Genomic DNA, 23,793 nt, shown 5'->3' with positions numbered 1-23,793 from the left:
ATGTTATGTGTAGATGTGATTGAGTTAATCAACTGCTTTTTAATGTAATGGGATTTTAGCTTATCGTTTTTAACTATTAGATTTGTACACATATTGTTTTTTATTGTATTCTGTGAGCCGCCCCAAGTCTTCCGAGAAGGGTGGGATACAAGTCTAATAAATAATAATAATAATAATAATAATAATAATAATAATAATAATAATAACAACAATAATAATAACAATAACAATAATAATTATTATTTGTATGCTGCCCCTCTCCGAGGACTTAGAGTGTCTCACAAGTAAAAGCATCATATACAAATTCAATATTAAAACAGTTTTATTAAAAAAACAATCATACAACCCAAACAAACCATACATAAACCAAGACAGCTAAGGATATCTGCAAGTACCCTCATTCCATTCTCTGGAAGTCCCCCCATCCCACCCCAGGGCGACCAGTCTTTAGTAAGATGTCACAGATGCGGGGGAGATGGAAGCATCGGAGGAACTTCACAAAGCCACTCATTCGCCCCTTTCCCAACCTGCCCCCCTCCCTCCGGAGGTATTGCGTAACATCGCCTTAGTTACCTGGAAGTTAAGGAAGACGGATCGCCGTAAGGATAGATAGTTACTTTTCGGAGCCCACATTAAAGAACTCTCTGGCTTCCAACCACTTCTAATATCTTTTTCTGGAGCGGATCCAGAATCGTGTGTGTGTGTATGTGTCCCACGGGATGGGAGTGAAAGCCCAGCTATTGTTTGATTCCGGATGCTTGCAGTCCTGCTAAACAGGAGTTTCCGTCTTCTAAATCAGTGTTTCCCAACCTTGGCCACTTGAAGATATTTGGACTTCAACTCCCAGAATTCCCCAGCCAGCAAAGAACATTCAAAGAAATGGAGCAAGTTAGGGCTCCTCCCGGCGCGCCTACGGCTTAAGACGAGTCCGGCTTTCATACAACTCAGCGAGCTCGAATGTAGTTTCTTTGGGACGTGTTGTGCGTGTGAACCCAATTAACGCGACCGCCACTCATATTGTATGGCTTAAAGGATCTGTGAACCTAGCCATTTGTGAACTACTTATGGAATGTAATGGAATGGAATATGGAATGGAATGGTACATGGAATGGAATAGAATAGAATTCTTTATTGCCCCAGTGGGATTGCACACACAAGGAATATGCTCTCTGTGTACATAAAAGAAAATATACATTTGTCAAAAATCATGAGGTACAACACGCATAATGCGGCGCTGCTAAACGAATTTTTCCAACTTTTCATTTATAAAAAGCAGAACTACCGTCTTTATTTCTCTCTTGCCCTCACATATTTTTTTTCTCTCACGCATTTTTATCTTTAAGGAACGTTAGTACCTCCAATTAGTCCTATGTCAAGGTTTGATTGGTCACTAACCCGAACTCTGAGGGAAGCTCGGATTTCATAATTCCTCGACGACCCCTCCCCCACAGCCCCCACCCCACCTCCGCGCACGCGCCAATGGGGCTTTCGGCTTTTCAGCCCGGTTTCTCTCGGGGGAATTTTCTTCTCGGTGGACAAAACTTCTTTCCGACGATTATTACTCGGCTGTGGGAATCTAAAACATGAGCGTTCCGTGTCGCTCGCCATTTCCACCCGAGAGCAACACCATAAAATCAAAAAGAAAGGCGATTTAGTCCAACCTTGGCGACTTTAAGATTTGTGGACTTTAACTCCCAGAATTTCCTCAGCCATTCTGGGAGTTGAAGTCCACAAGTCTTAAAGTCACCAAGGTTGGAGACCCCTGATTTAGAGATTTAGACACCTCATTATGGATTTTGATTCGTTAACGGAGGGTCAATCTTAGAAAAAATGTCTGTTCTGCATTTTCTCCCCCTGGGCCGGCTCATTTTTCAGTTAGAGGCGGGAGAGAAAGAAAGGCGGATATAAACTTGATATAAAAACACTTCAAGCAGGGCTACTCGTTCCCAGGGAGGCAGGAAAAAACCGGACGGTTCCATTTCAGTCTCGCCAATTGGTGTGAACTCCGCATGGCTCGCGGACCGACGTGCTTTGATATATTTTGGAGACGTGCCGTGAAGCAAAGCACGTGGGGGCTTTAAGCCAGCTACGGTTTGGGAAAGGGGAACCAGCATTAATCGAATCCCAAACTTGGGAAACGCCCAGCCGTTTCTCTTCTTGGCTGGATTCATTCTTTTCATTTAATGTTCTCTTTATAGATGTTATTTTATTTTATTTATCGATTGAAGACACCTCAAGAAGTGCGGCTGTGGATATTTTTTCTTATTCAAGCGTTTTACACATTCCCAGCCTGAAGAATCTCGTTTTTCGAAAGCAAAAGAGGTTTACCAATACGTGATAAACATTTTTCACAAGGAAATAGGCAAGATATTAATATTAATATTAATATATTATTATTATTATTATTATTATTATTATTATTATTATTATTATTATTATTATTACAACAATCATCATCATCATGCAATCCTAGGTGCTTGGGAAACGGCGGACTGATGATGAAATACGAAATCCAGCATAGTGATCTCGTTTGCTGTGTTGTATTGACAATAATGATGATGATGATGATGAAATGGTTAGGCGAACAATTAGCGAGACAAATCTATTCTCCAAAGTACCCGAGGATATAACAGGAAGCAATGGGTGGAAACTAAATAAGGAGAGAAGTAACTTAGAACTAAAGAGAAATTTCCTGACAGAACAATGAATCCGTGGAAGAGCTTGCCTCCAGAAGTTGTGAATGCTCCAACACGAGAAATTTTTAAAATGTTGGACATCTGGAATCAGCTCTCCCTGGAGATTAGGAATGCCCCCACCCTTCTTGTCTTCAGCAAACTTGAAAACCAACCTATGTCACCAGGCATGTGGAAATTGATTCCCCCAGCTGTTATGTATGGTTTGCTGAATTGTGCGATTGTTTTTAATAGTTTATTAATATGTTCTGGTTTTTAATATTGGATTTGTAAATTGTACTGTTGTTGGAAGCAGCTCCAAGTCCTTGGAGAAGGGCGGCATACAAATCTAATCAATAAATAAATTTGTCTGAAATAGTGTAGGGAAATAGTGTAAGCAGGGGGTTGGACTAGAAGACCTCCAAGGTCCCTTCCAACTCTATTATTATTATTATTATTATTATTATTATTATTATTATTATTTACTACTACTACTACAACACAGTCCTGCTTTCACAAGAAAGCGCTAAAACGAATCCCTAGGAACACTTTAGGAGGAAGGAGGCAACTCGGAGCGATCGATTTCGACAAGAAGCACTTTTTGGATATTTTCGAAATTCATCCTTTCTCCCATTTCCGACTACTAACTCCCAAAAGGCTCTCGGTCGGAGGGGACCGATCCGAGGGATCCGGGAAAGAGGGAAAACCGCGTGTCCGAGACAAAGTACGCCAGTCGAGAACCACGGCGTTTGCGAAGGCGGCCTCTTTTTTCTTCCACAATGGAGAAAAAAACCCCAAGGTGTGGAAACCTGAAACTCCCGCGGGGGTCTGCTTCGCAGGTCCTCCGACTTTGTTTCAGGGGAGCCCGCAGCGCGTCCTCTCAAATCAAGGGAAGGGCGAAGGAGAACGGGAGCGACTTCCCAGCGCTCTCCTCTTTCAATTCGGCCCATTCGTTCCAGAGGTTCCCAAACTTGGCTACTTTAAGAGTTGTGGACTTCAACAGCTTTGCTGGCTGGAGAATTCTGGGAGTTGAAGTCCACAACTCTTAAAGTGGCCAAGTTTGGGGACCCTTGGAGCCTAGGCCTTGACTATAAATCTCGATGCTTCGCTCGGCTTTCCAAAGCCAAGAGCTAGGCGGCCTGCTTGCTTATCTCCTTCCGCTCTCTTTTCAGGAAGCCTTGACCGGAAAAATCGGACGAGATTATTTCCGCTTGCGGAACTTCTGGCGAACACAAAAGACTGGGCGGGCTCTTTGCTGCCACCAGGCGGTCGTCCGAAGTTTTGGAGCACACGTACCAAAAAGTGGCTTACGGGCCTTTCCAAACTTCTGCCAGGGAAGGCTCAGCCTGAAGCTACGAGGCCGAACTCGGCTTGGACGGGGGGGGGGGGGGGGGGGGGGGTGTGTGTGTGTTTAACCACCCCGAATCTGCGAGGCTTGGGCGCAACTGCAGAACAACTTTTAATTCGGGCTCTGCTCCGTGGGGTGGGGTGAGGGGAAAGAGACTTAACTTCATACAAGGAGTTGCCGCATCATTCCTCTCCTACATCGATGCGAGTTCACGGGTATCCGCAAGGCGTGGTCGAAAATGGAATTATTAATTGGACTTATATGCCGCCCCTCTCCGTGGACCCCAGAATTCATTATTGGTCAAATGTAGTTGGACACACAAGGAATTTGTCTTTGGTGCATATGCTCTCGATGTACATAACAGAAAATACACATTTGTCAAGAATCATGAAGTACAACACGTAATGATTGTCATAGGGGTCAAATAGGGAAAGGAGAAATAATAATAAAAGTCTTTAAGCAACAAGTTAGTCATACAGTCATAAGTGGGAGGAAATGGGTGACAGGAACGATGGAATGTAAGATGGCGGCCCACGAGGCTGAGATTGAAACTCCTCCCTTATATGTGGGCTGCCATCTTGACTTTTTTGACCATCCTGCGCGTCTCGCTCTTTCGGGCCGTCATAATTGTTCCCAGCCGACATCCCCATCTACCGGGTGGCCCATCGGATTAACCAGGCATTGTTTCCAGACCTGGTTGCGTTTTCACATCCAGTCGGTCAGACTTTAGGTTAATCGATGCCTGAAGGAAGCCACGTAGAGTCGCTACGAATTTGGAGTGGCGGTTTTGCGCGAACGCAGCTTGGATGTTCAGGGCCTGTTCTGCGCTTCTGGCCCTCGCACCCTGCTGACTCCCATGGCTTTCACCAGACTCTGAGTCGGTGTATGGTTCACGTCCACATTGTGGAAACCACGAATTACCTTTTTATGCCCGTCGGATCAAGGCAGGAGCAGCCGAACTGGACGACACCTGCCCTCCGCCAGCAGGTAGCTGCGAGAAACGGCGCCCTGGGACCGCACGCCCGAGAGAAGGGCAGGAGAAATAGGTGGGCCCCGCGGAAGGCGCGCTAGTCGCCCACGTAGAATCCGCGGATACCTCTCGGCTGCGGCCGCTGATTATGTAGCGCAGCCGGGAAGCACCGCGCTCTGAGTAGCAAGATGAGGGCATCGAGATGAGCCGCTGCCTTTCCTTGGGAAGCTCGCTCTTCATCCCGCCTCACCCACTCTCCAAAACAGGAAAAGCGTCGGCCAGAGAAGAAAGCTCCGGGCCTGCCTTGTCTTATCGGCTTCCGACCAAGCGGGCTGACTGAATCGAGCCCTGGAAAATAGAACTGGGAGCTTGAAGATCGCTCCGGTCCTCGTTTTCCTCTCTCGAGCGCTTGCCAAAGAGCCACAGACGGCGGCGTGCAGGCTCAGCTCTGCCGGTGGAGCCGCTGCGTCCTTCCCCGAATCTCCTCCTTTTGCTTTGGGTCTGCCTGCTACGAGAGGGGTTAAGAGATTCCCAAGAAACCCGAGAAGCCGTTCAAGGATGGCGACCCCCCAAACAAAGAGACGGCAGTTCCCCGGCCAGCAAAATTCACTGCTCAAAAAAATAAATAAAGGGAACACTTAAACTACACAATATAACTCCAAGTAAATCAAACTTCTGTGAAATCAAACTATCCACTTAGGAAGCAACACTGATTGACAATCAATTTCACATGCTGCTGTGCACATTCAACTTTGTATAGAATAAAGTATTCCATGAGAATATTTCATTCATTCAGATCTAGGATGCGTTATTCGAGTGTTCCCTTTATTTTTTGAGCAGTATTTGAGCAGTCTAGGACCAGCGTAGGCGAAGTAACTCCTGCAGATGAGCAGAAGGAAAAACCGTGTTTTGTTGTAGCGGGAAACTTTTCTGAATTAGGCGCTTTCTATCTGTGGCTTAAAGGGAGGCTACATTTCCCCCTCTGTAAGGTTTTATCGACCAAGGTTTGCCAGGACGATTGTCCTTCCCTCCGGAGAGCCGCCTCGTAGCAGCTGGGGGGAAAAAAACACGCATGAACGTGTGTTCCGCACTGCAGAAAAGCCGGTAAAAGAAAGAAAGTTGCTAGTGGTCTTTAAGGCGTGGTTCTCTGCCGGTACCTCTCATTCAGAAGAACACGCCTTGCTTTCGAGGAGGCAGGATTTTAAAATTGCATTGGAAGATCCAAAAATCGTTTCCGGAAAATGTATTTTCAAACCGTTTTCAGCAACGCCATCTAGACAAATTTACTCAGGAGTAAATTGTGTCCAAAACAGACATGCATGGAAATACGGCTTTGGAGAGGAAGAAAAGGTTGTGCAAGTGTAACGTACCTAAGTCAACGGACATCCACGCACAGGGGGAAAAACGTTTGCAGTGTAATCCTATCTAATTTACTAATTTAGTAAAAAATATTATTGTTCTGGGGATTATTCCGTTTCATCATTAAAGAGTACTTTTAAGAGCCCCGTAGTTGCAAAGTTAGAAAAGGATCCGGAAAAGAATTAAGGCCGATCGAAGGAAGACAAAATCTTCCCAAAACTAACCGAAGCTGCAGCCCATAATATCCCTTTCCATAAGGAATAACATACACGTGTGTAGAAACCACGCAAGCGTGGTTGTATAGCACACCACCCAAATTATTGCCCCCCTCCCCGGGAAAATGCTTAAAGTCCTGCACCCGCGTAGCTGACGCTAAGCACATCCGAATGGGAAGGAAGCGAGGAGAAATTGTGTCAATTTTTAGGGCTTTTCACGGATAAGAGAATATTGCCGCCCAATTCCTTTCTCAGGTAGCCTCTCAGGTAGCTCCAAGTGCGTTTGCCGGTGATACGAGAAGAGACGGAAACGGGGATTCATATTTGCAGCGGCCTCTTATATTTTCCCCTCAAACTTATCAACGCAGCGCCCGTATTTGCACCGGCCTCTGAGATTTTCCCCTCAAACCTATCAATGTTGCCCACCCCGGAGTTTTTCTCGGTCTGCTACCCCCAACAATAGAGAGCCCAACAATCTCAACCAATACGGCCAACGACCGCGGGGCCGAGCGCTGTGTCCGAATTCATCTGAGGGGCGCCGAGGGACAGAAAAAGGGGAGGGCAGCGCTTCCCCTCCCCCCCCGGGACGTCTGAGTTTGAGGGCCGTTAGATTCCCCCCAACCAAGCCTGCTTAAGAAAGTTCGGGAAGGTTGCGGTCTGAGCTGCCGTTTCCTCCCTCCCCCCTCATTAAAGAGACGCGCGCGGGAGGCGGGATGAACTCCCGCCGAATGGGGCGGTGGGCACGTGCCCGATGAGCTTGGCTCGCCAGAGGTGAGGTACCCTTCCCCCACCCCGCGGCTCTTCCGCCAGACGGGTTGGGCCCGCCACTCGGGCCCGTGGGCGGAGATTACGGGCCTCGGCCGCCCCTCCCCAAAGCGCGCTGCCTCAGGTCTCTCCCTTTTCTCCCCCTCACAGGTGCTGCGTTGTTGTTGTTGTTTTCTCCCCTCAGACAGGCGATGGCTTCTTCGTTGGCGGCGATCGCGCCCTCCGAAGAGGCCGGCGAGGAGTCCATGCTGATGCTGTTCCACAGCTGTCCCGCCGGCGCCGCTTCCTTCGGCCCCGCTCTGCACCCGCCGCTCTTTTTCGACGCGCTTTCACCGACGGTCGTTTTCCAGGCGCCGGCGTCAGCGACCGGGGGCCTTAGCCCGGGCTCGCCGTCTTTTCCCTTCCAGCGGCTCCCCGCTACTTACCTGAGGCCGCCGCCGCTGCCACCTCCGCCGCCCACCCTTCCTCTCCGCCGGCCGCCGCTGCCCCGGCCTGTGCCCATGCTGCCCGCGCCCTTTCCCGGGAAGAGAGCCTCGGCCGGGAAGAGGAACAGCCTCGAAGGGACGCCGGATTCGGAGCAGCGCCCCGCCGGGCTACCGCTTCACGGCTCAAGAGCTCCACGCTGTCCTCTACGGCGCCCTGCCCGGCGGGAGGCAGCCGCGCGCCCTCTCGGCAGGTGGGCCCCAGTCCGGGTAAGGGAGGAGGCGGCTGAGCCGGGGAGCTTTCCCTCCGCTTGCTCGCTGCGGCTCGTGGTGGTGGTGGTGAGGGGGGGCAGTCCCGCCCCGTCTCGACCCCGAAAGCCTCGCTTCAGCTGTGGGCGAGTTTGCAAGAGAGGCGCCTTTGCGCAGGTCGCCCTCGGTTGCTTCCCTCACGTGTGGCTTATTTTGGAGGGGAGGGAAAAAAACTTCTCATTCTCAGAAGAGAAGGGACTAGCGCGTTTCTTTTAAGCCTTAGCCCCGAAGTTTCTGCTGGATATTTAGGTCTTCTTGATCAGCCGGGCTTTGAAGCCCAAAGGAAAACTTTTCCTGGATCGCGAGGGGGAAGGAAGTGGGCGGAAATTCTGCTAGGAGGGTGGTTGGAAACATCTTTTCTTCTCTAGTTAAGAGGCTGCTTTCTCCTCCTGAGTTTGGATTCCTTCCTCGAAAGGCTGAGCAAAACCTTTGGTCTGGTGCCTAAGGAGTTCTCGAACCTGCCTTGATCTTGGTTGGTAATGTGTGTGTTTTTTTGTTTCCAGTTAGTTGTCTGGTTCCTGGCAAAAGCAAGCATTGATTCAAAGCATCAAGGTTGATGCTGGTTGGCAGGAAAACTACTATATATCGGCAGCAGCACAGACCGGGAAGGATGCTAAAAAGGGAGGAGAGAAAGAGAAGAGTGGAATGGTTTAAGAAAAGCTTCTGGGTAGTTTGAGGCGTTTAGGGGTGCATTAAATAAAATACCTGAAGTGCCCTTTATTTTAAAAAGGACATGAAAAATCAATCTCTACTACTATCAACTACAACATCAACTAGTGTCTTATAATTTATAATTATAATTACTGTCTTATAAGTTATAATTACATTGATCTCATTGCTCTAGCATTTTATGTTGACTGAGCATTGATGTTTTTGTTAACAAAATTTTGGGTGGGGAACTTCATGTAAGTTCCTATAAATATCTTCAAGATAAAATGGCCCAAAATGGACTTATCTAAGTTACCCCTTCCAGATCTATTGGTTTACAACTCTCCTGACTCCCAACAGGGATGGTATAGTGTTTTATAATGTTTTTCTGAATGGTGCCTTAGCATTTTTGCATGCGTCCTTTGCAAGACCCAGAAAGAACACAGTTCAGTGGCAATGGTTCATCTCATAAGCATATCTGGTAGAGCTACTGCTCTGTTTATATTATGGCAATTCATGGCATCTTATTTTGGATTAATTCTAGTTTAATAGAGTTTTCAATTTGAGAAAACCTGCTTATTTTTGCTTAAGCCCTGTCAATTGTGTCTTTTCCTTTCTTTCAGGAGATACTGACAGTCAGCCCCCACTGCTGGATAGAGCAACCCTACAACTTCCCAAAGGTAGTACAGTTTTGTTCATTTGGGAAGGATGTTTGCTATCCATCACTGAATTCTTTATTGATAATGTTTCTGCTTTGACTTTACTAACCAATTTGGTTTCTTCCCTTCAGGTCTGACTGTGTTGCAGACTGTATTTATCGATGGTCCACAGTTGGGTGTCTTCTGCACAGAAACCATTCTTAAGGGTATTCGGTTTGGTCCTTTCCAAGGCAAAGTGGTCAACACTAGCGAGATTAAAACTTATGATGACAATTCTTTGATGTGGGAGGTACTTGAAATCACACCTTCTGCCTTAGAACAAATTAAAAGGGGGGACAGGTGGGGGGGGAGAGAAACAATATACATCCCGCTGCCATGCATGGTACAACCATGCAGGTTATATACCAGCCTCTCTATTCCTGAATTTGTTCATTTTTTAAAAATAAGAATTCCTCAAGGAATTTTCCAAAGTCTCAATATCAAAGGTTCAAAAATCTATTCTGGTTTTTCCAAAGTCAACCATTCAACTGGGGGTTAAAGGTGGTTCAATATTGGATAACAAGGTGTGAAAGCCTTGCCTAAGAAATACCTGGGTGTTTGCATTCCTCAAATATGTGTTTATTTGTTTTTCAGATTTTTGAAGATGGCCAGTTGAGTCATTTCATTGACGGCAGAGGTACTTCTGGAAACTGGATGTCATTAGTGAACTGTGCCCGCTTCCCTGAGGAGCAAAACCTGACAGCCCTTCAGTGCCGAGACCAGATCTATTATGAGAGCTGCAAAGAAATTACACCTGGCCAAGAACTGCTGGTCTGGTATGGTGATGGTTACTCGCAGTTTCTTGGCATCCCTATCAGCCTCAAAGGAGCAGCAGAAGAAAAGCGAACCCCACATCGTAGTGAAGGTCAGTTCACAATGTATTGAAGGTCAGTTTGCAAACCTTTCCCCTTTGAATAGCAGTTAAACTGCAAACAATTGGTCATCTTTTGACCCTTGCATGTTATGAGCCCCTACAAATCTTGTGGCAAACAGACACACAACAACAAAAACCCCGTGTAGTTAGAACAAACCTTTATTAAATTCATTATGGGTAATGTGCTATGCAAGCAAGCAGTGTCTTGATTTGGCTAACAATCTCCCATAGGCTAATGGTCGAAAGTAAGGGTCCTTCTTTCTAAGAAAACTGAGGTGTTTAGTTAAGAACATAAGAAGAGCCATGCTGAATCAGGCCAAAGCCCATGAAGTCCAGCATACAGTGGCTCACCAATTGTCCATGGGGATCTTGAGCAGAAAGAGAAAGCAAGACCCTCCCTTTCTCCTGACCCCCAACAAGTGGTACTCAAGGTAATCCTGCCTGCCCCAACCAACATACAGGTGGCACATGGACATCCGCTTCAATGACCACCAATACACTTGGCAGTTGGGTCTCAGTGTTGAGACACAAACACAGTTCTTGATTGCTGGAGGATGCAAATGTTTTTTTTTAAGGGGTACAGGAGCTATACTTGGTTCTCAGAGGCAAAAACATATAAAGGGAGCATTAAAAGTGAATTAAGTCATAGAATATATTTTCAGAAAGGGAAGCTGTCTTTCAGTTAAAATACTGGAAACTTCACCAGTGCAGTTTTCAATTTAGCTTTTATCTAGTCATTTCCTTTGTTATATAGAACAAGTTTGTCCCCAAAATACTTTTTAAAAAGACAACTGGACTTTCTTGTTTTTCTTGGAGGACTTTTCACTTCTCATCCAAGAAGCTTCTTCAGTCTCTGAAGAAGAGCTGCAGAAGTGTCTTAGATGAGAAATGAAAGGGCTTCAAAGAAAAACAAGGAAGTCCAGTTGCCTCTTGAAAAAGCACCTTTGGGACAACCAGGATCTCGATGACTTAGAAATCTCTATAGACAGAAGAACTTTGTATTGTACTTGCCTTCTGATTGCTGCCCGAATCTTTTTGCTGTAAGCTGTCTTTAGATCAGTGATCGGGTGCTGAAAGAGCTTGTGCACGCACTATGGCGCATGCGTGAGCGCCCACACCATATTTCAATGCCTGGAGAGGGCGAAAACAGCTCCCCCCCCCCCACCCGAGGCCCTCTAGAGGCGAGAAATTGACTGTTTCCCAACTTCTGTTGGGTCCAGTAGGCTTATGTTTCACCCTCCCCAGGCTACAAAGACTTTCCTGGAGCTAGGGAAGGGTAAAAACGCCCTCCACCATCCCACCAAGCTCTGGAAGCCAAAAACACCTTCCCAGAGCCTCTTTGCAAGCCAAAAACCAGATGGCTGGCGCACACATACATGTTGGAGCTGAACTAGGGTAACGGCTCGCGTGCCAGCAGATATGGCTCTGCATGCCACCTGAGGCATCCGTGCCATAGGTTTGCCATCATTACTTTAGATCCTCCGCCCCGAGTCTTCGGAGAGGGGCGGCATATAAATCCAATAAATTAAATAAATAAATAAATAAATGATTTCCCCTCCTTTTTTTTGTAGAATCTGTGGAGGGCTATGAATGCGGGCGGTGTGAGAAAGTCTTTGCCTACAGATACTATCGGGACAAACATCTGAAGTACACACGGTGTGTGGACCAAGGGAACAGAAAATTCCCATGCCACCTTTGCAACCGATCTTTTGAAAAACGGGACCGTCTGAGGATCCACGTTCTTCATGTTCATGAGAAGCACAGACCTCATAAAGTAAGGCATTCGGTATCTTTGTTATTCTACTAAAATCTCTGGGGAGTCCTCTATGATTTATAACAGTGGAAGCAGCAGTGATGAGGAAAGTGTTGTTAAGCATAATTAGAGTGTCATCTCATTTCAATTTCTCAGGACTGGGCTTTTGGGACAGGCATTTCTTCATTAGCATAAGACAAAGGAGACAAGGGATCATCTGTTGGGATTATTTTTCTGTTGGAATTCTCCTCAAGAAGCACTCAGTGCACAATCTTACTGGAAATTAAAATGTAATACAGTACCATGAAATTTATTTCAGACTAAATATGGTTCTAGGCTTCTAACTTGATGGCTTTAATCCATACTACCATTTCTTGTAGTCTTCATTTGTAATCTTGCCTTATGCTTTCAAATAATTGAACAGGTTTTTATCACAAGTCATACTCTCTAATATTTTAGTATCTGATAAGTATATGTGTGTGAGTCTTCTAAATTTTAGTTTTCATTTTATTGATGGAGACTAAGTGAAGAATGTTGGTGATTCTCTTGTTGGTTTGTGCTAGAACTTCAGCACCTTGTCTGGTTTCAACCTGGATTCCTGAACATCACCAGACTGGGCTGCAAATATCAAGAAACCTATTGATGGCAGAAACCTCCATCCAGTTATCTAGTGCTTATTTTGCCCAAAGATGTACAATCAGCATACAGATGATATCACTCCTCGTGGTGATAGGTGGTCTCCACCAGAGGCATCATATAGATGTTAAACAGGAGTGGATAAAATAGCGACCCTTGAAAGGATCCTGAAAGGCAGGGATCAGGTTTGTTAACCCTCATCAGCAGCCTCAGGGAAAGGAAGTGAACCAGGACAACACAGTGCTCTCCAACCCCTGGAACCATTCCAGAAGAATAGCATGGATGATAGTATCAAAAGCTGCTGAAAGTGTGAGAATAGAAAGGCTGCCACCATCTTTCTCCTGCCCAAGGTCATCAAAAAGTGCAACCAATGCCATTCCCATCCTATATCTATGCCTGAATCCCATGTGAAAGGGATTCATCTGCAGCACAATCACTTTCAAATGGGAAGGTTGGAGTCAGGATGAAAAGCATCCATATCAGTGGGATCAAGCAATGCCGTCTTTAAGAAGGGGGAGAATCATAACCACCATAAAGGACTGAAGCACCACTCCCTCTCCCAGAAAGGCATTTATCACCACCAGCAACCACCTGTGCATCATCTCTTGGGATGCCTTAGCCCAGGGCTGTCAAAATTGCATCCTCGCAGCAGCATATCATGTATCACAACTTTTTTTCCCCTTCCCCTAAAATGGGTGTGGGCATGGCCAGCTCATGATGCATTCAGTCTGCGGGCTGCAAGTTTGACAGCCCTGCCAAGGCCTGTTAGGGACACAGTGCAAATGAACTGAAGCACATTTATTTCCAAATCTGGAGGCTTTAAAAGAAATCAAGAAATATATTAGATATTTAATATTCTGAGTAGATTTTCAATAATTCAAGCTGTCTGACCTAGCAGGAAATAAGTGCAATATTTTTTTAAAAAAAAATCTTTTAATTTTAATGATTTCTGAAAACTTCTCATTGAGATAGTTAAAAAGTTTTTTTTTTAATTTCCTGCTAGGGAAGCTTAAGAGAAACTGTTATACACTGCTCAAAAAAAATAAAAATAACACTTAAACAACACAGTATAACTCCAAGTAAATCAAACTTTTGTGAAATCAAACTGTCCACTTAGGAAGCAACACTGATTGACAATCAATTTCACATGCTGTTGTGCACATTCAACTTTGTACAGAACAAGGTATTCAATGAGAATATTTCTTTCATTAAGATCTAGGATGTGTTATTTGAGTGTTCCCTTTATTTTTTTGAGCAGTATATTAGTTTTTATGCAAAATACCTATGATTGCAATTCAAGGAAATACGTAGTTGAAAGTAAATGTAGTTTAGTTCTCCAGTGAATATGTTTGAGGAGACATAATGGGGTGGGGTGAGGTATCATCAATACGCCGATGATACCCAGTTGTACATCTCCACCCCATGTCCAGTCAACGAAGCAGTGGAAGTGATGTGCCGGTGTCTGGAGGCTGTTGGGGCCTGGATGGGTGTCAACAAACTCAAACTCAACCCAGACAAGACGGAGTGGCTGTGGGTTTTGCCTCCCAAGGACAATTCTATCTGTCCGTCCATTACCCTGGGGGGGGGGAATTATTGACCCCCTCAGAGAGGGTCCGCAACTTGGGCGTCCTCCTCGAGCCACAGCTCACATTAGAGAAACACCTTTCAGCTGTGGCGAGGGAGGCGTTTGCCCAGGTTCGCCTGGTGCGCCAGTTGCGGCCCTATTTGTACCGGGAGTCATTGCTCACAGTCACTCATGCCCTCATCACCTCGAGGCTCGACTACTGTAACGCTCTCTACATGGGGCTACCTTTGAAAAGTGTTCGGAAACTTCAGATCGTGCAGAATGCAGCTGCGAGAGCAATCATGGGCTTCCCTAGGTATGCCCATGTTACAACAACACTCCGCAGTCTGCATTGGTTGCCGATCAGTTTCCGGTCACAATTCAAAGTGTTGGTTATGACCTACAAAGCCCTTCATGGCACCGGACCAGAATATCTTCGGGACCGCCTCCTGCCGCACGAATCCCAGCGACCAGTTAGGTCCCACAGAGTCGGCCTTCTCCGGGTCCCATCAGCCAAACAATGCCGTCTGGTGGGACCCAGGGGAAGAGCCTTCTCTGTGGGGGCCCTGACCCTCTGGAACCAGCTCCCCCCTGAGATTAGGATTGCCCCCACCCTCCCTGCCTTTCGTAAACTCCTTAAGACCCACCTCTGCCGTCAGGCATGGGGGAACTAAACATCTCCCCCTTGCCCATGTTGTTTTGCCATTGATTGATTGACTGTGTGTCTGTTTTTATATACATTGGGATTGTTTTATGAATTTATTAATTTTAAACTGTAATTAGATTGGTGGGCATTGGATTTGTTATTATGTACTGTTTTTATTATTGTTGTGAGCCGCCCTGAGTTTGTGGAGAGGGGCGGCATATAAATACAATAAATCTAATCTAATCTATAATAATAATAATAATTTATTAGATTTGTATGCCGCTCCTTTCCGAAGACTCGGGGCGTCTCACAACAATAATAGACATGCTTAGGATATGAGCTGCCTTTTAAAACGATTTTGACAACGGAGATCAGATGGTCTGGAAACAAAACCTGTATATGTTTCTTTAAAATATATGAATTATATGTGCATCTGACAGAGAATATTCACTATACACATATACAACACAATACAGTAATACCTCATGATACGAACTTAATTGGTGCAAGGAGGAGGTTTGTAAGACGAAAGGTTCGTAAGACGAAACATTGTTTCCCATAGGAAACAATGTAAAGTCAATTAATCCATGCAACCAAAAAACCCCCCGCAAAAAAACGGCTTTCGGCGACTGCTGGGAAGCCGCGCGGCTGTTTTAAAAGGTGACAGCCGGGCGGCGGGGCTTCCCAGAAGCCTCCCGAACGCCGGTTCGTAACTCGAAAAAAGTTTGTAAGAAGAGGCAAAAATTTTCTGAACCCCGGTTTCGGTTCAGGGGGGTGCTGGGAAGCCCCCCAGGCCGGCTGCGACCTTTTAAAACAGCCGCGCAGCTTCCCAGCTGTCTCCCGAAGCCGAACGCGGAAGTTCGGCTTTGGCGTTCAGCTTCGGGAGACAGCTGGGAAGCCGCGCGGCTGTTTTAAAAGGTGACAGCCGGGCTGGGGGGCTTCCCAGCAACCTCCCGAACCGAACCCGGGGTTCAGAAAAATTTTGCCTCTTCTTACGAACTTTTTTCGAGTTATGAACCGGCGTTCGGGAGGCTTCTGGGAAGCCCCGCCGCCCGGCTGTCACCTTTTAAAACAGCCGCGCGGCTTCCCAGCAGTCTCCAAACGCCGGTTCGTAACTCGAAAAAAGTTCGTAAGAAGAGGCAAAATTTTTCTGAACCCCGGGTTTGTATCACGAGTTGTTCGTAAGACGAGGGGTTCGTATCTTGAGGTACCACTGTACATAGTATCAAAAATTAATGTTACAATTTAAATGATTAGTTTTCTTGTCTTACCATAACTTAAATACATATGATCACAGTTTGAATTTAAGACAGCAATTACATATGTAATTGGAGGTTTTATTCAGTGCATTTGCCTTTTATATTGTATATATAGCAGCACAGAAATTAAATATTTTTTTAAAAATTGAGCAGATAATAGACTGGGAATAAACCAAAATTGGGCAGGGAGGAAAGAAAAGGTAGATCATCTTTCTTCTCACAGAGAAAGACATTTTTTGTACCTTGATGGCAATTAAGTATCCCAGATAAATAAAGAATGCTAGAATAATTATCAAGAGGGCATTCTTATTCTAATTCTGAAGTATCTTGTTAGAAACAGCTGTTTATACTTGTAAAAATAATATAGTAAGACTGGAGCTACATGCCAGATATTAATGTGCATGTTTGGGGAAGGTCTGTGGCATGCGCTTCAGATCGATGGTGTTGCAAAGTTAACCCTACTCTACTTGGATGTTGCTTGCATGCTCAAAAAGCAGACATCCCCAGATATGGCAACTTTAAGACTTTGGATTTGAAGGGAGTTGAAGTCCACAAGTCTTAAAGTTGGACATCTGCTCCAAATTCCCCCAAATTCTGAAATCTCCCAAAAATGGTTTGCTTTTGTTATATCTTTATACAGTGGTACTTCTACTTAAGAATGTAATTCATTCCGTGACCAGGTTCTTAAGTAGAAAAGTTTGTAAGTAGAAGCAATTTTTCTCATAGGAATCAATGTAAAAGCAAATAATGCGTGCAAACCCATTAGGAAAGAAATAAAAGCTCCAAATTTGGGTGGGAGGGGGATGAGGAAGAAGAGAAGGACAGTCACTGCCAAAGGAAGAAGGTGAGGTGAGGGGAATCAAAAAAATCTAAAACTTTTAAGGCTTAAAAAAAAAGAGTGACTCTTAAGGAGACAAGGAGAAGCACACGCCTCCCATACACCCGGCACAAGGCTGTCTCCTATACACTGCTCCAGAGAGAGAAACCCAGGGGAAATGGCAGGAAACTGGCCGGGCCTTCCTGCCACTTTCAAATTTCCTGGGAAATTTTTCCAGACTCGGGTTCTTAAGTAGAAAATGGTTCTTAAGAAAAGGCAAAAAAATCTTTAACACCCGGTTCTTAACTAGAAAAGTTCTTAAGTAGAGGCGTTCTTAAGTAGAGGTACCACTGTATCTTCAAAATAATTTTTGAAAAGTTCAGAGCCTCACATGTTATGCAGTGACAGACTGCTGTAAAGTGTGGGAATTAACCTGCATGAAATGAATGTGATCTAACTGCTTCTGCTGTTACAGATTGATTAGATTTTTTTCCCTCTCATTTTAGTGCTCTGTGTGTGGTAAAAGTTTCTCACAGTCCTCTAGTCTAAACAAGCACACAAGGGTACATTCTGGAGAACGACCATATAAGTGTGTATACTGCAACAAGGTGAGGAGATGTTTCTTGGAAGTCCCTTGCAATGTTTCAAATTTTCATAAATTGGGATATTTGGTCTCCTCGTTTGGATCATCTTTCACTAGAATGCTGTACTTGTGGAACCATTCTGAATTTGCCCTACCAGTTGCTTTCCTTCTGTTTGTAGCAAAGATGCTACATCTAAACTTTTGGATTAAGGAGCAGTTTTCACTCATAAGCATGAGATTAAGAACCCCCATAGTTATGAATACTACAGTTACTGAGACTGGACCTGATGTATTACAAAAATTTCATATTTCTGGCATTCTGTTTCTGGAGTATAAGATGCATCTTTTTACTCTCTTGAAAAGAGGGTGAAAACTTGGGTGCATCTTATACACCAAATGTAGCCCCACCCAGCCACCCACACCCATTGGCCTATGCATTCTACTCTCAATTTACTTCCTTGCAGCAAACAGGGCAGAGCCTGATTAGCACAAGCAACTGATGATCAGCCTCCCGACCTACAGCTGATGGAGGCTGCAGCCAGGCCACATGCTAAAACTGAAAGTGAAATTCATTGCAAGGAGGCAAATTGCTGGGAGGTAGAGGCAGAGGCAGAATTTTATTTTCTTGTGATAATCAGACTGCTGAAACTGGATGCAAGGAGGCAACTCAATAACCATAAAAGCCTGTAGAATGTTCAAATTATTAGACTTATTTTTAAAGACTTAAGAAGCTTTTTTAAATGAATGCTTGATCTGAAGAGGCCCAGTGCTATTACATCTTCTTTTAAATAGCAGAGAATGATGTATACTTCCAGAAAGCAACAGCAATTTTAACAGCATCTGTACAAGTATAATCTGAAATGTAACAGTGTCCTATTTTAGTGTTAAGATAAGGCAACTGAGTTAAACCCTGGCTTAGTCATGTTTATCTATTTAAATAATTGGGAGGAATTAGTGTGACTACATTTAAGAAAACTTTACGACATTGATATACTGCCATAATGTACATATCTCCAATTCTTTGCTATTTCTATGGGTCAGACACAGGTGCGCAGAAATGAACAGCCAAATATGCATACCGTCTGTAGTGTTTGCTGTGTGCTGGGAGGCAGAGGCAGATTTCCCCCCCCCTTTATTTTCCTCCCCCAAAACTAAGGTGTGTCTTATACTCTGAAAAATACAGGTAATTACTTTCTCCATCCTCCGTTCCCTTGATCTCTGCAGGCCTTCACTGCTTCCAGCATCCTGCGTACTCACATCCGCCAACATTCAGGAGAGAAGCCCTTCAAGTGTAAGCACTGTGGTAAAGTGTTTGCTTCACACGCTGCCCATGACAGTCATGTGCGACGCACACACAGTTCTAAAGACAAAGGCTCTAAATGTATGCTGTGTGATAAAATATTCCTGGAGGCAGAAGAATTTCGCTTCCATATGAAATTCCACAAAACACTTTAGCCAGCAAAGTAATGGTTGGGCCCATCTCTGCCTACCCGTGATGTTATATACATTGTAATATTGTGCTGTGTGTGTGCTGTATTTACAGGTAGGCAGAATGAGCTGGTCAAACGCAGGACATTATGACCTCTGCTATTTCAATCAATACATGGCCTTGTCTGCCAACCATTAATAAAGATATTGCTGCAACTTAGATTTCAGCTTTGTTGTTTTTTTTAATTGTGGCCATCATGGTTGTTTTTTTATGTGACCTGGGAAATAATGACTGTGACTCTTAGCAATAGTAACCTAAACTGGAGATGGACATATGTAACTAAGACTTCGTTTTGTCAGACAATGTCTTTTCCACCCAGGTAAAGTTTCTACTGATTTTTTTCTCAATGATTCTTTCTCTGATTATTTCTCATCTTCAGCTTTTAGTTTTTGTTTAGACCTGTCTTTTACCTGAGTAGTCTGTATATTCCATCTAAGGGCAAAAGATTAGTTTAAAGTAACTTCTGGATTTTTTATTCATGATGCAAATAGAAACCATTATCTCCACAAGGAAGGGCCTTCTTTTAAAGTCTGTGCCTTCTTCCACAATTTCATTTTGTGGAAGATGATCTTGCAGTCCTTATAAACAAAATCCATTAACTTAATTTTTCTCCCTTAACTTGTTTTCTAAAGCAGACTAGATTTGGTTTAGCAGGTATTAAACCAGGCATTGTGACTTTAAAACATAGTCTATGATTCATGTCTATTATAAAGGTGGTTGTGGTTTGTTCTATATTGATTAAACATAGCATAATGGAGAAACTCGGTCTTTATCTGGAAGATGATCTTGCAGTCCTTATAAACAAAATCCATTAACTTAATTTTTCTCCCTTAACTTGTTTTCTAAAGCAGACTAGATTTGGTTTAGCAGGTATTAAACCAGGCATTGTGACTTTAAAACATAGTCTATGATTCATGTCTATTATAAAGGTGGTTGTGGTTTGTTCTATATTGATTAAACATAGCATAATGGAGAAACTCGGTCTTTATCTGGATTTGGAGACTCTCAAAAGTAGCATGGGTATACGTATATAGAATAAGAAAAGAAACACAATGCTCCCATTGTTGATGTATACAGGACTATTGTACCTTGGTTGCGAAAGTGTTGAAGAATTCTCTGATACAGATAATCCTTCAGTTACATTTAGAATTGGGACCTGAATTCCCATCACTGAGTGGTGGGGTCATAATATCACACGACTGCATCATTTAGCTATGGCAATCCTGCCATAACCTGTTAACTGAATCCCACCAGTCATTACCTGAGGATCCATCCCAATTCTGGACTTGACCCCTTCAACTCCGGAACCTCATTTTTGCTATGGTAAGGGGCTGCTGCCCCTACAACTCCCTCTACTGCCTGTTCTCCCCCTTTCTGCTCCTTTGGCAACCCTACTTTGCAGTGAGGGAAGCAACCTTAAAACTGTGTCTCTGGGACTTGGTGCACCATGGCTACTCTTGGAAGCTGCAACCACCACAACCCTGCAAAGGGACTTAAAGGTGCATCACCCCTCTAAGGCGCCAGGAAGCCCCAGTGCAGTGCAAAACCTTTGCAGGTCAAAGTCTAGCTTGCCCTAGTGATGTAAAGCTGCAATTTCTGTAGCCTAATTACCCATACCACCCTCTACTCTGAGGCCCTTACTTGCCCCACTGACCTTCACTGTCTTCTTGTTTCTACTGCTGATGAGCTGTTCCTGCCCTGGTCTTTTGTGAGGCAGCTGCTGGCCATGTGAAACTTTCCCTAGGACTGTCATGTGCGATTTGCAGAAGAAAATCTTTTGAAAATCTTGTTCAACCAGAAGCTGCCTTGCAAAGGGCCAGACCAGGCATACATGGTTAGCATCGGGAGCAAAAATGTGGCAGAAATTAGTCGGGACAGCAAGAGCTGTGGAGTTCCAGGGCCTGAAAGGGAATAGAGACGATGGGATAAGCAGGTAGAGAGTTGAAACATCTCTGCAGCCATAAGGCTGACTGGAGACATGATTGCAGTGGTCATGTCTTAAGGGACGAGTCATCAGTTCTTTCTTTAGCAGGGCCATAACTATGAATGGTCGCTGAACAAATGGATGCAAATTGAGGATTATCTGTATAGAAAATTCTGTTCTATCTAGCAGAAGTTTGTATTTTTCAGCTCTACAAACCTAGTAACATTTGATTTTCTGCATAAGGATGCTAAACTTGAAAGGAATATTATTTGTTGGTTAGGGAACATTTGGCCTGTCGGAAGCTTGTCAATACAGCAGAATGCTTGTTGTGAACCGCTATAATCAGTTTTTCCATAGTTCTTTTTCTCTCCTTGATTGTCTATGTAAAATTTCCCTCTGCCAGTGTAGCCTCGAGTCACTGAATGTTATCTATTGTGGTAGATAACATTCATTATTATAAATACTGAAGTAGTTACAATAATTGAATTATGTTATTAACAATTGTCTTATCTTACTCAAGGATGCTACTTAAGCATAAATATGTCAGAAGAGGCTGTATAAATACATTTTCTTAGCATTGTAAACAAAATATTTAAAGTGAAACCCTAAACTAGTAAACACACACAATTATAAGCAAGAAAGAATATAAAGTAATCTAGTAAATTGCATGGGGAAAAGAGGGCATGAAAACAAGTTTGTTCAATATGGGTTAAAATGTTGTTGTTGTTTTTTAAAAAAATACTGGTTAAAAGAAAATGGCTGGAAACAGAAATATGCTAATATGGCAACACAGATATTTATATTGTTCCTTTCCCCATGGAATAAATAATGCACACAATTAGAACATGTTTAATAAAGAGTTGATTTGCTCAAAATCATTCAGTAAAGAATGGAAAGTGGGTGATTGTCGTTTTTTGATCAATCATAGCAATATTATGATCCAATGCTGAAATACAATAGGACATTGACTATGAAGTGAAAGTGTATTTAATAAGCATGTATACAGGGATTTAGACTAAAAGATGGCTTGCATTTTAAAATGTATAAGATGATATTTTGTTATGAGGAATGTTATTTTAAAATATTGAAACATTTATTTCAGCCAACTGAGTGTATTGTCTCTTGCCCAAGTGAAAACAATGGGGATGAGATAAGGATTGAGAATTGTTTAAATATAGTTTGATTGTTAGCTGACAATTGAAATTAAAAATTTGTATGTTTAGGAATGGTTTACCAAATGGTTTACTTTAACTTGTCTGATTATCAGAAATTTTGCCGGTACTGCAATCTTATAAAGAGATGTATTTATAAAATTCTTATATGAATATTAAAGCTTGTAAGAAAATACATAATAGAATTACAGCTTTTAATTTAAAAAAAATGTGCACTAGCCTTATGCTGCTCCTTTTGCATATTTGTACTTATCATAAATGTGTAACTTCAAATATATTTGCACTGAACTGTTATAATATGCTTGCAGAGTGGTGGTTAAGAAAAGATTCACAGTTGTTTACTTCAGAATATAGCTGCTAAAACTAACTTTCCTTGATTTTTAAAGTTATCCTGCTGTGCTTCAGTTTTGCCTTTCCATGCTTTCTTTGATAAACATTGTGCTTTTACTTCTTAGTTTTCATCCTGAGAACATTTGTGTGCTGAAGATACAAGATATAAAATAATTAAAATAATCAATTTGATCTACTATGTCTCTTTCTTGCCCTCATTAGTAAAATTACTAAATTTAAAGACCACAACTTTCTTGACCAAATTCTGAAAATACCTGCAAGGAAATATTCTACTAAAATTCAAGATATGTATTTTATACAGTTTATATGGATGATAATCCACGTATAAACAGTAAAGTATATTTTAACTGGCTTTTGACAAGCAACCTATGTGTGTGAAAAATTCCATGTTAGCAGGTCTGTGAATCAGCTTTCTCTAAATTTGGCATTCTCTAGATTTGTTATTTCTATAGCTCTTAGTACAATATTTGTAAGTAACCAGATTTTTTTTTTTGTAGGATTGGGGGAAGAAAAAATTGTCAGAAAACAAAGATATCATTTTGTTGACACAAACAGTGCGTCTAAAATTGTATGTAGCTACAAAAAGGATTCTGTTGTAACATATTATTAATATATTATTTACTGACAACTTATGTCAGTAAACGTGGAAAAGATTTTTATATGGGTCCATAGGTTTATTAACCTGGATCCAGACCCCTCAAGTAATTTTTTGCTAATTTTTCCAGGTTTTACTATGAAATTCAAAGGTTCACAGGGGATGATTATAAGATCTGCAAACGTTTTTCAGTACAACCTAGTTACCTACAAGTAGAATTTTTACTATCCTTGCCATGAATTCAGGCTCATTTATTGCAATCACCCATTTGGAACCCTTTAGTGGGCAGCAATAATGGGTGTATAGTAGCATAAAACATTTGAAGCTCACTTGAGTTGACAAGTCTGATGAAATAACATTATTGCAATTAGTTTTTTAATTCTAAGATTACAAATGCCCTCAGTTCTTCAGTGAATTGATAAAAAGTTGGGAATGTGCTGCTGCAATATGTGACTTTCTTCATACTTTCAAACAGGACATCATCTGAGTTATGAACATCTGCCTTGTTAAGCTTGGAAACAAATACAAGGGTTTGTAGCCAAATCAGGTATTCATTTCATACATCCACTTATTGAACGTTTATGCTTAGAAATGAATGCACTGCTCTTTGAACTGGCTTGATCCCAGAGGGTCAATATGCTTCAAATTTAAGTGCAGAATATTGATATTAGAATAATAGTAAATTCTCAAGATCCCCATTCTATTTCCCCCCTTCGGCAGGTGA

General features: G+C 43.2%; 1 protein-coding gene across 1 annotated transcript; it reads left to right on the top strand.

The window, feature by feature from the left end:
* The first annotated feature begins 4,758 nt into the window (after window positions 1–4,758).
* Window positions 4,759–22,645, top strand: PRDM14 (PR/SET domain 14). The gene is made up of 8 exons (XM_070748643.1): window positions 4,759–5,007; window positions 7,709–8,021; window positions 9,332–9,388; window positions 9,499–9,656; window positions 10,001–10,271; window positions 11,852–12,054; window positions 17,462–17,563; window positions 18,763–22,645. The coding sequence occupies exons 1-8, from the start codon at window positions 4,759–4,761 to the stop codon at window positions 18,991–18,993; spliced, it is 1,584 nt and encodes a 527-aa protein (XP_070604744.1). The 3' UTR covers window positions 18,994–22,645.
* Window positions 22,646–23,793: the final 1,148 nt, after the last annotated feature.

This window comes from Erythrolamprus reginae, chromosome 3 (assembly GCF_031021105.1).
Source record: "Erythrolamprus reginae isolate rEryReg1 chromosome 3, rEryReg1.hap1, whole genome shotgun sequence".
In the NCBI taxonomy this organism is placed as follows: domain Eukaryota; kingdom Metazoa; phylum Chordata; class Lepidosauria; order Squamata; family Dipsadidae; genus Erythrolamprus; species Erythrolamprus reginae.
Note: the sequence above shows the minus strand (reverse complement) of the source record. Positions and strands in the feature narration are given on the sequence as shown.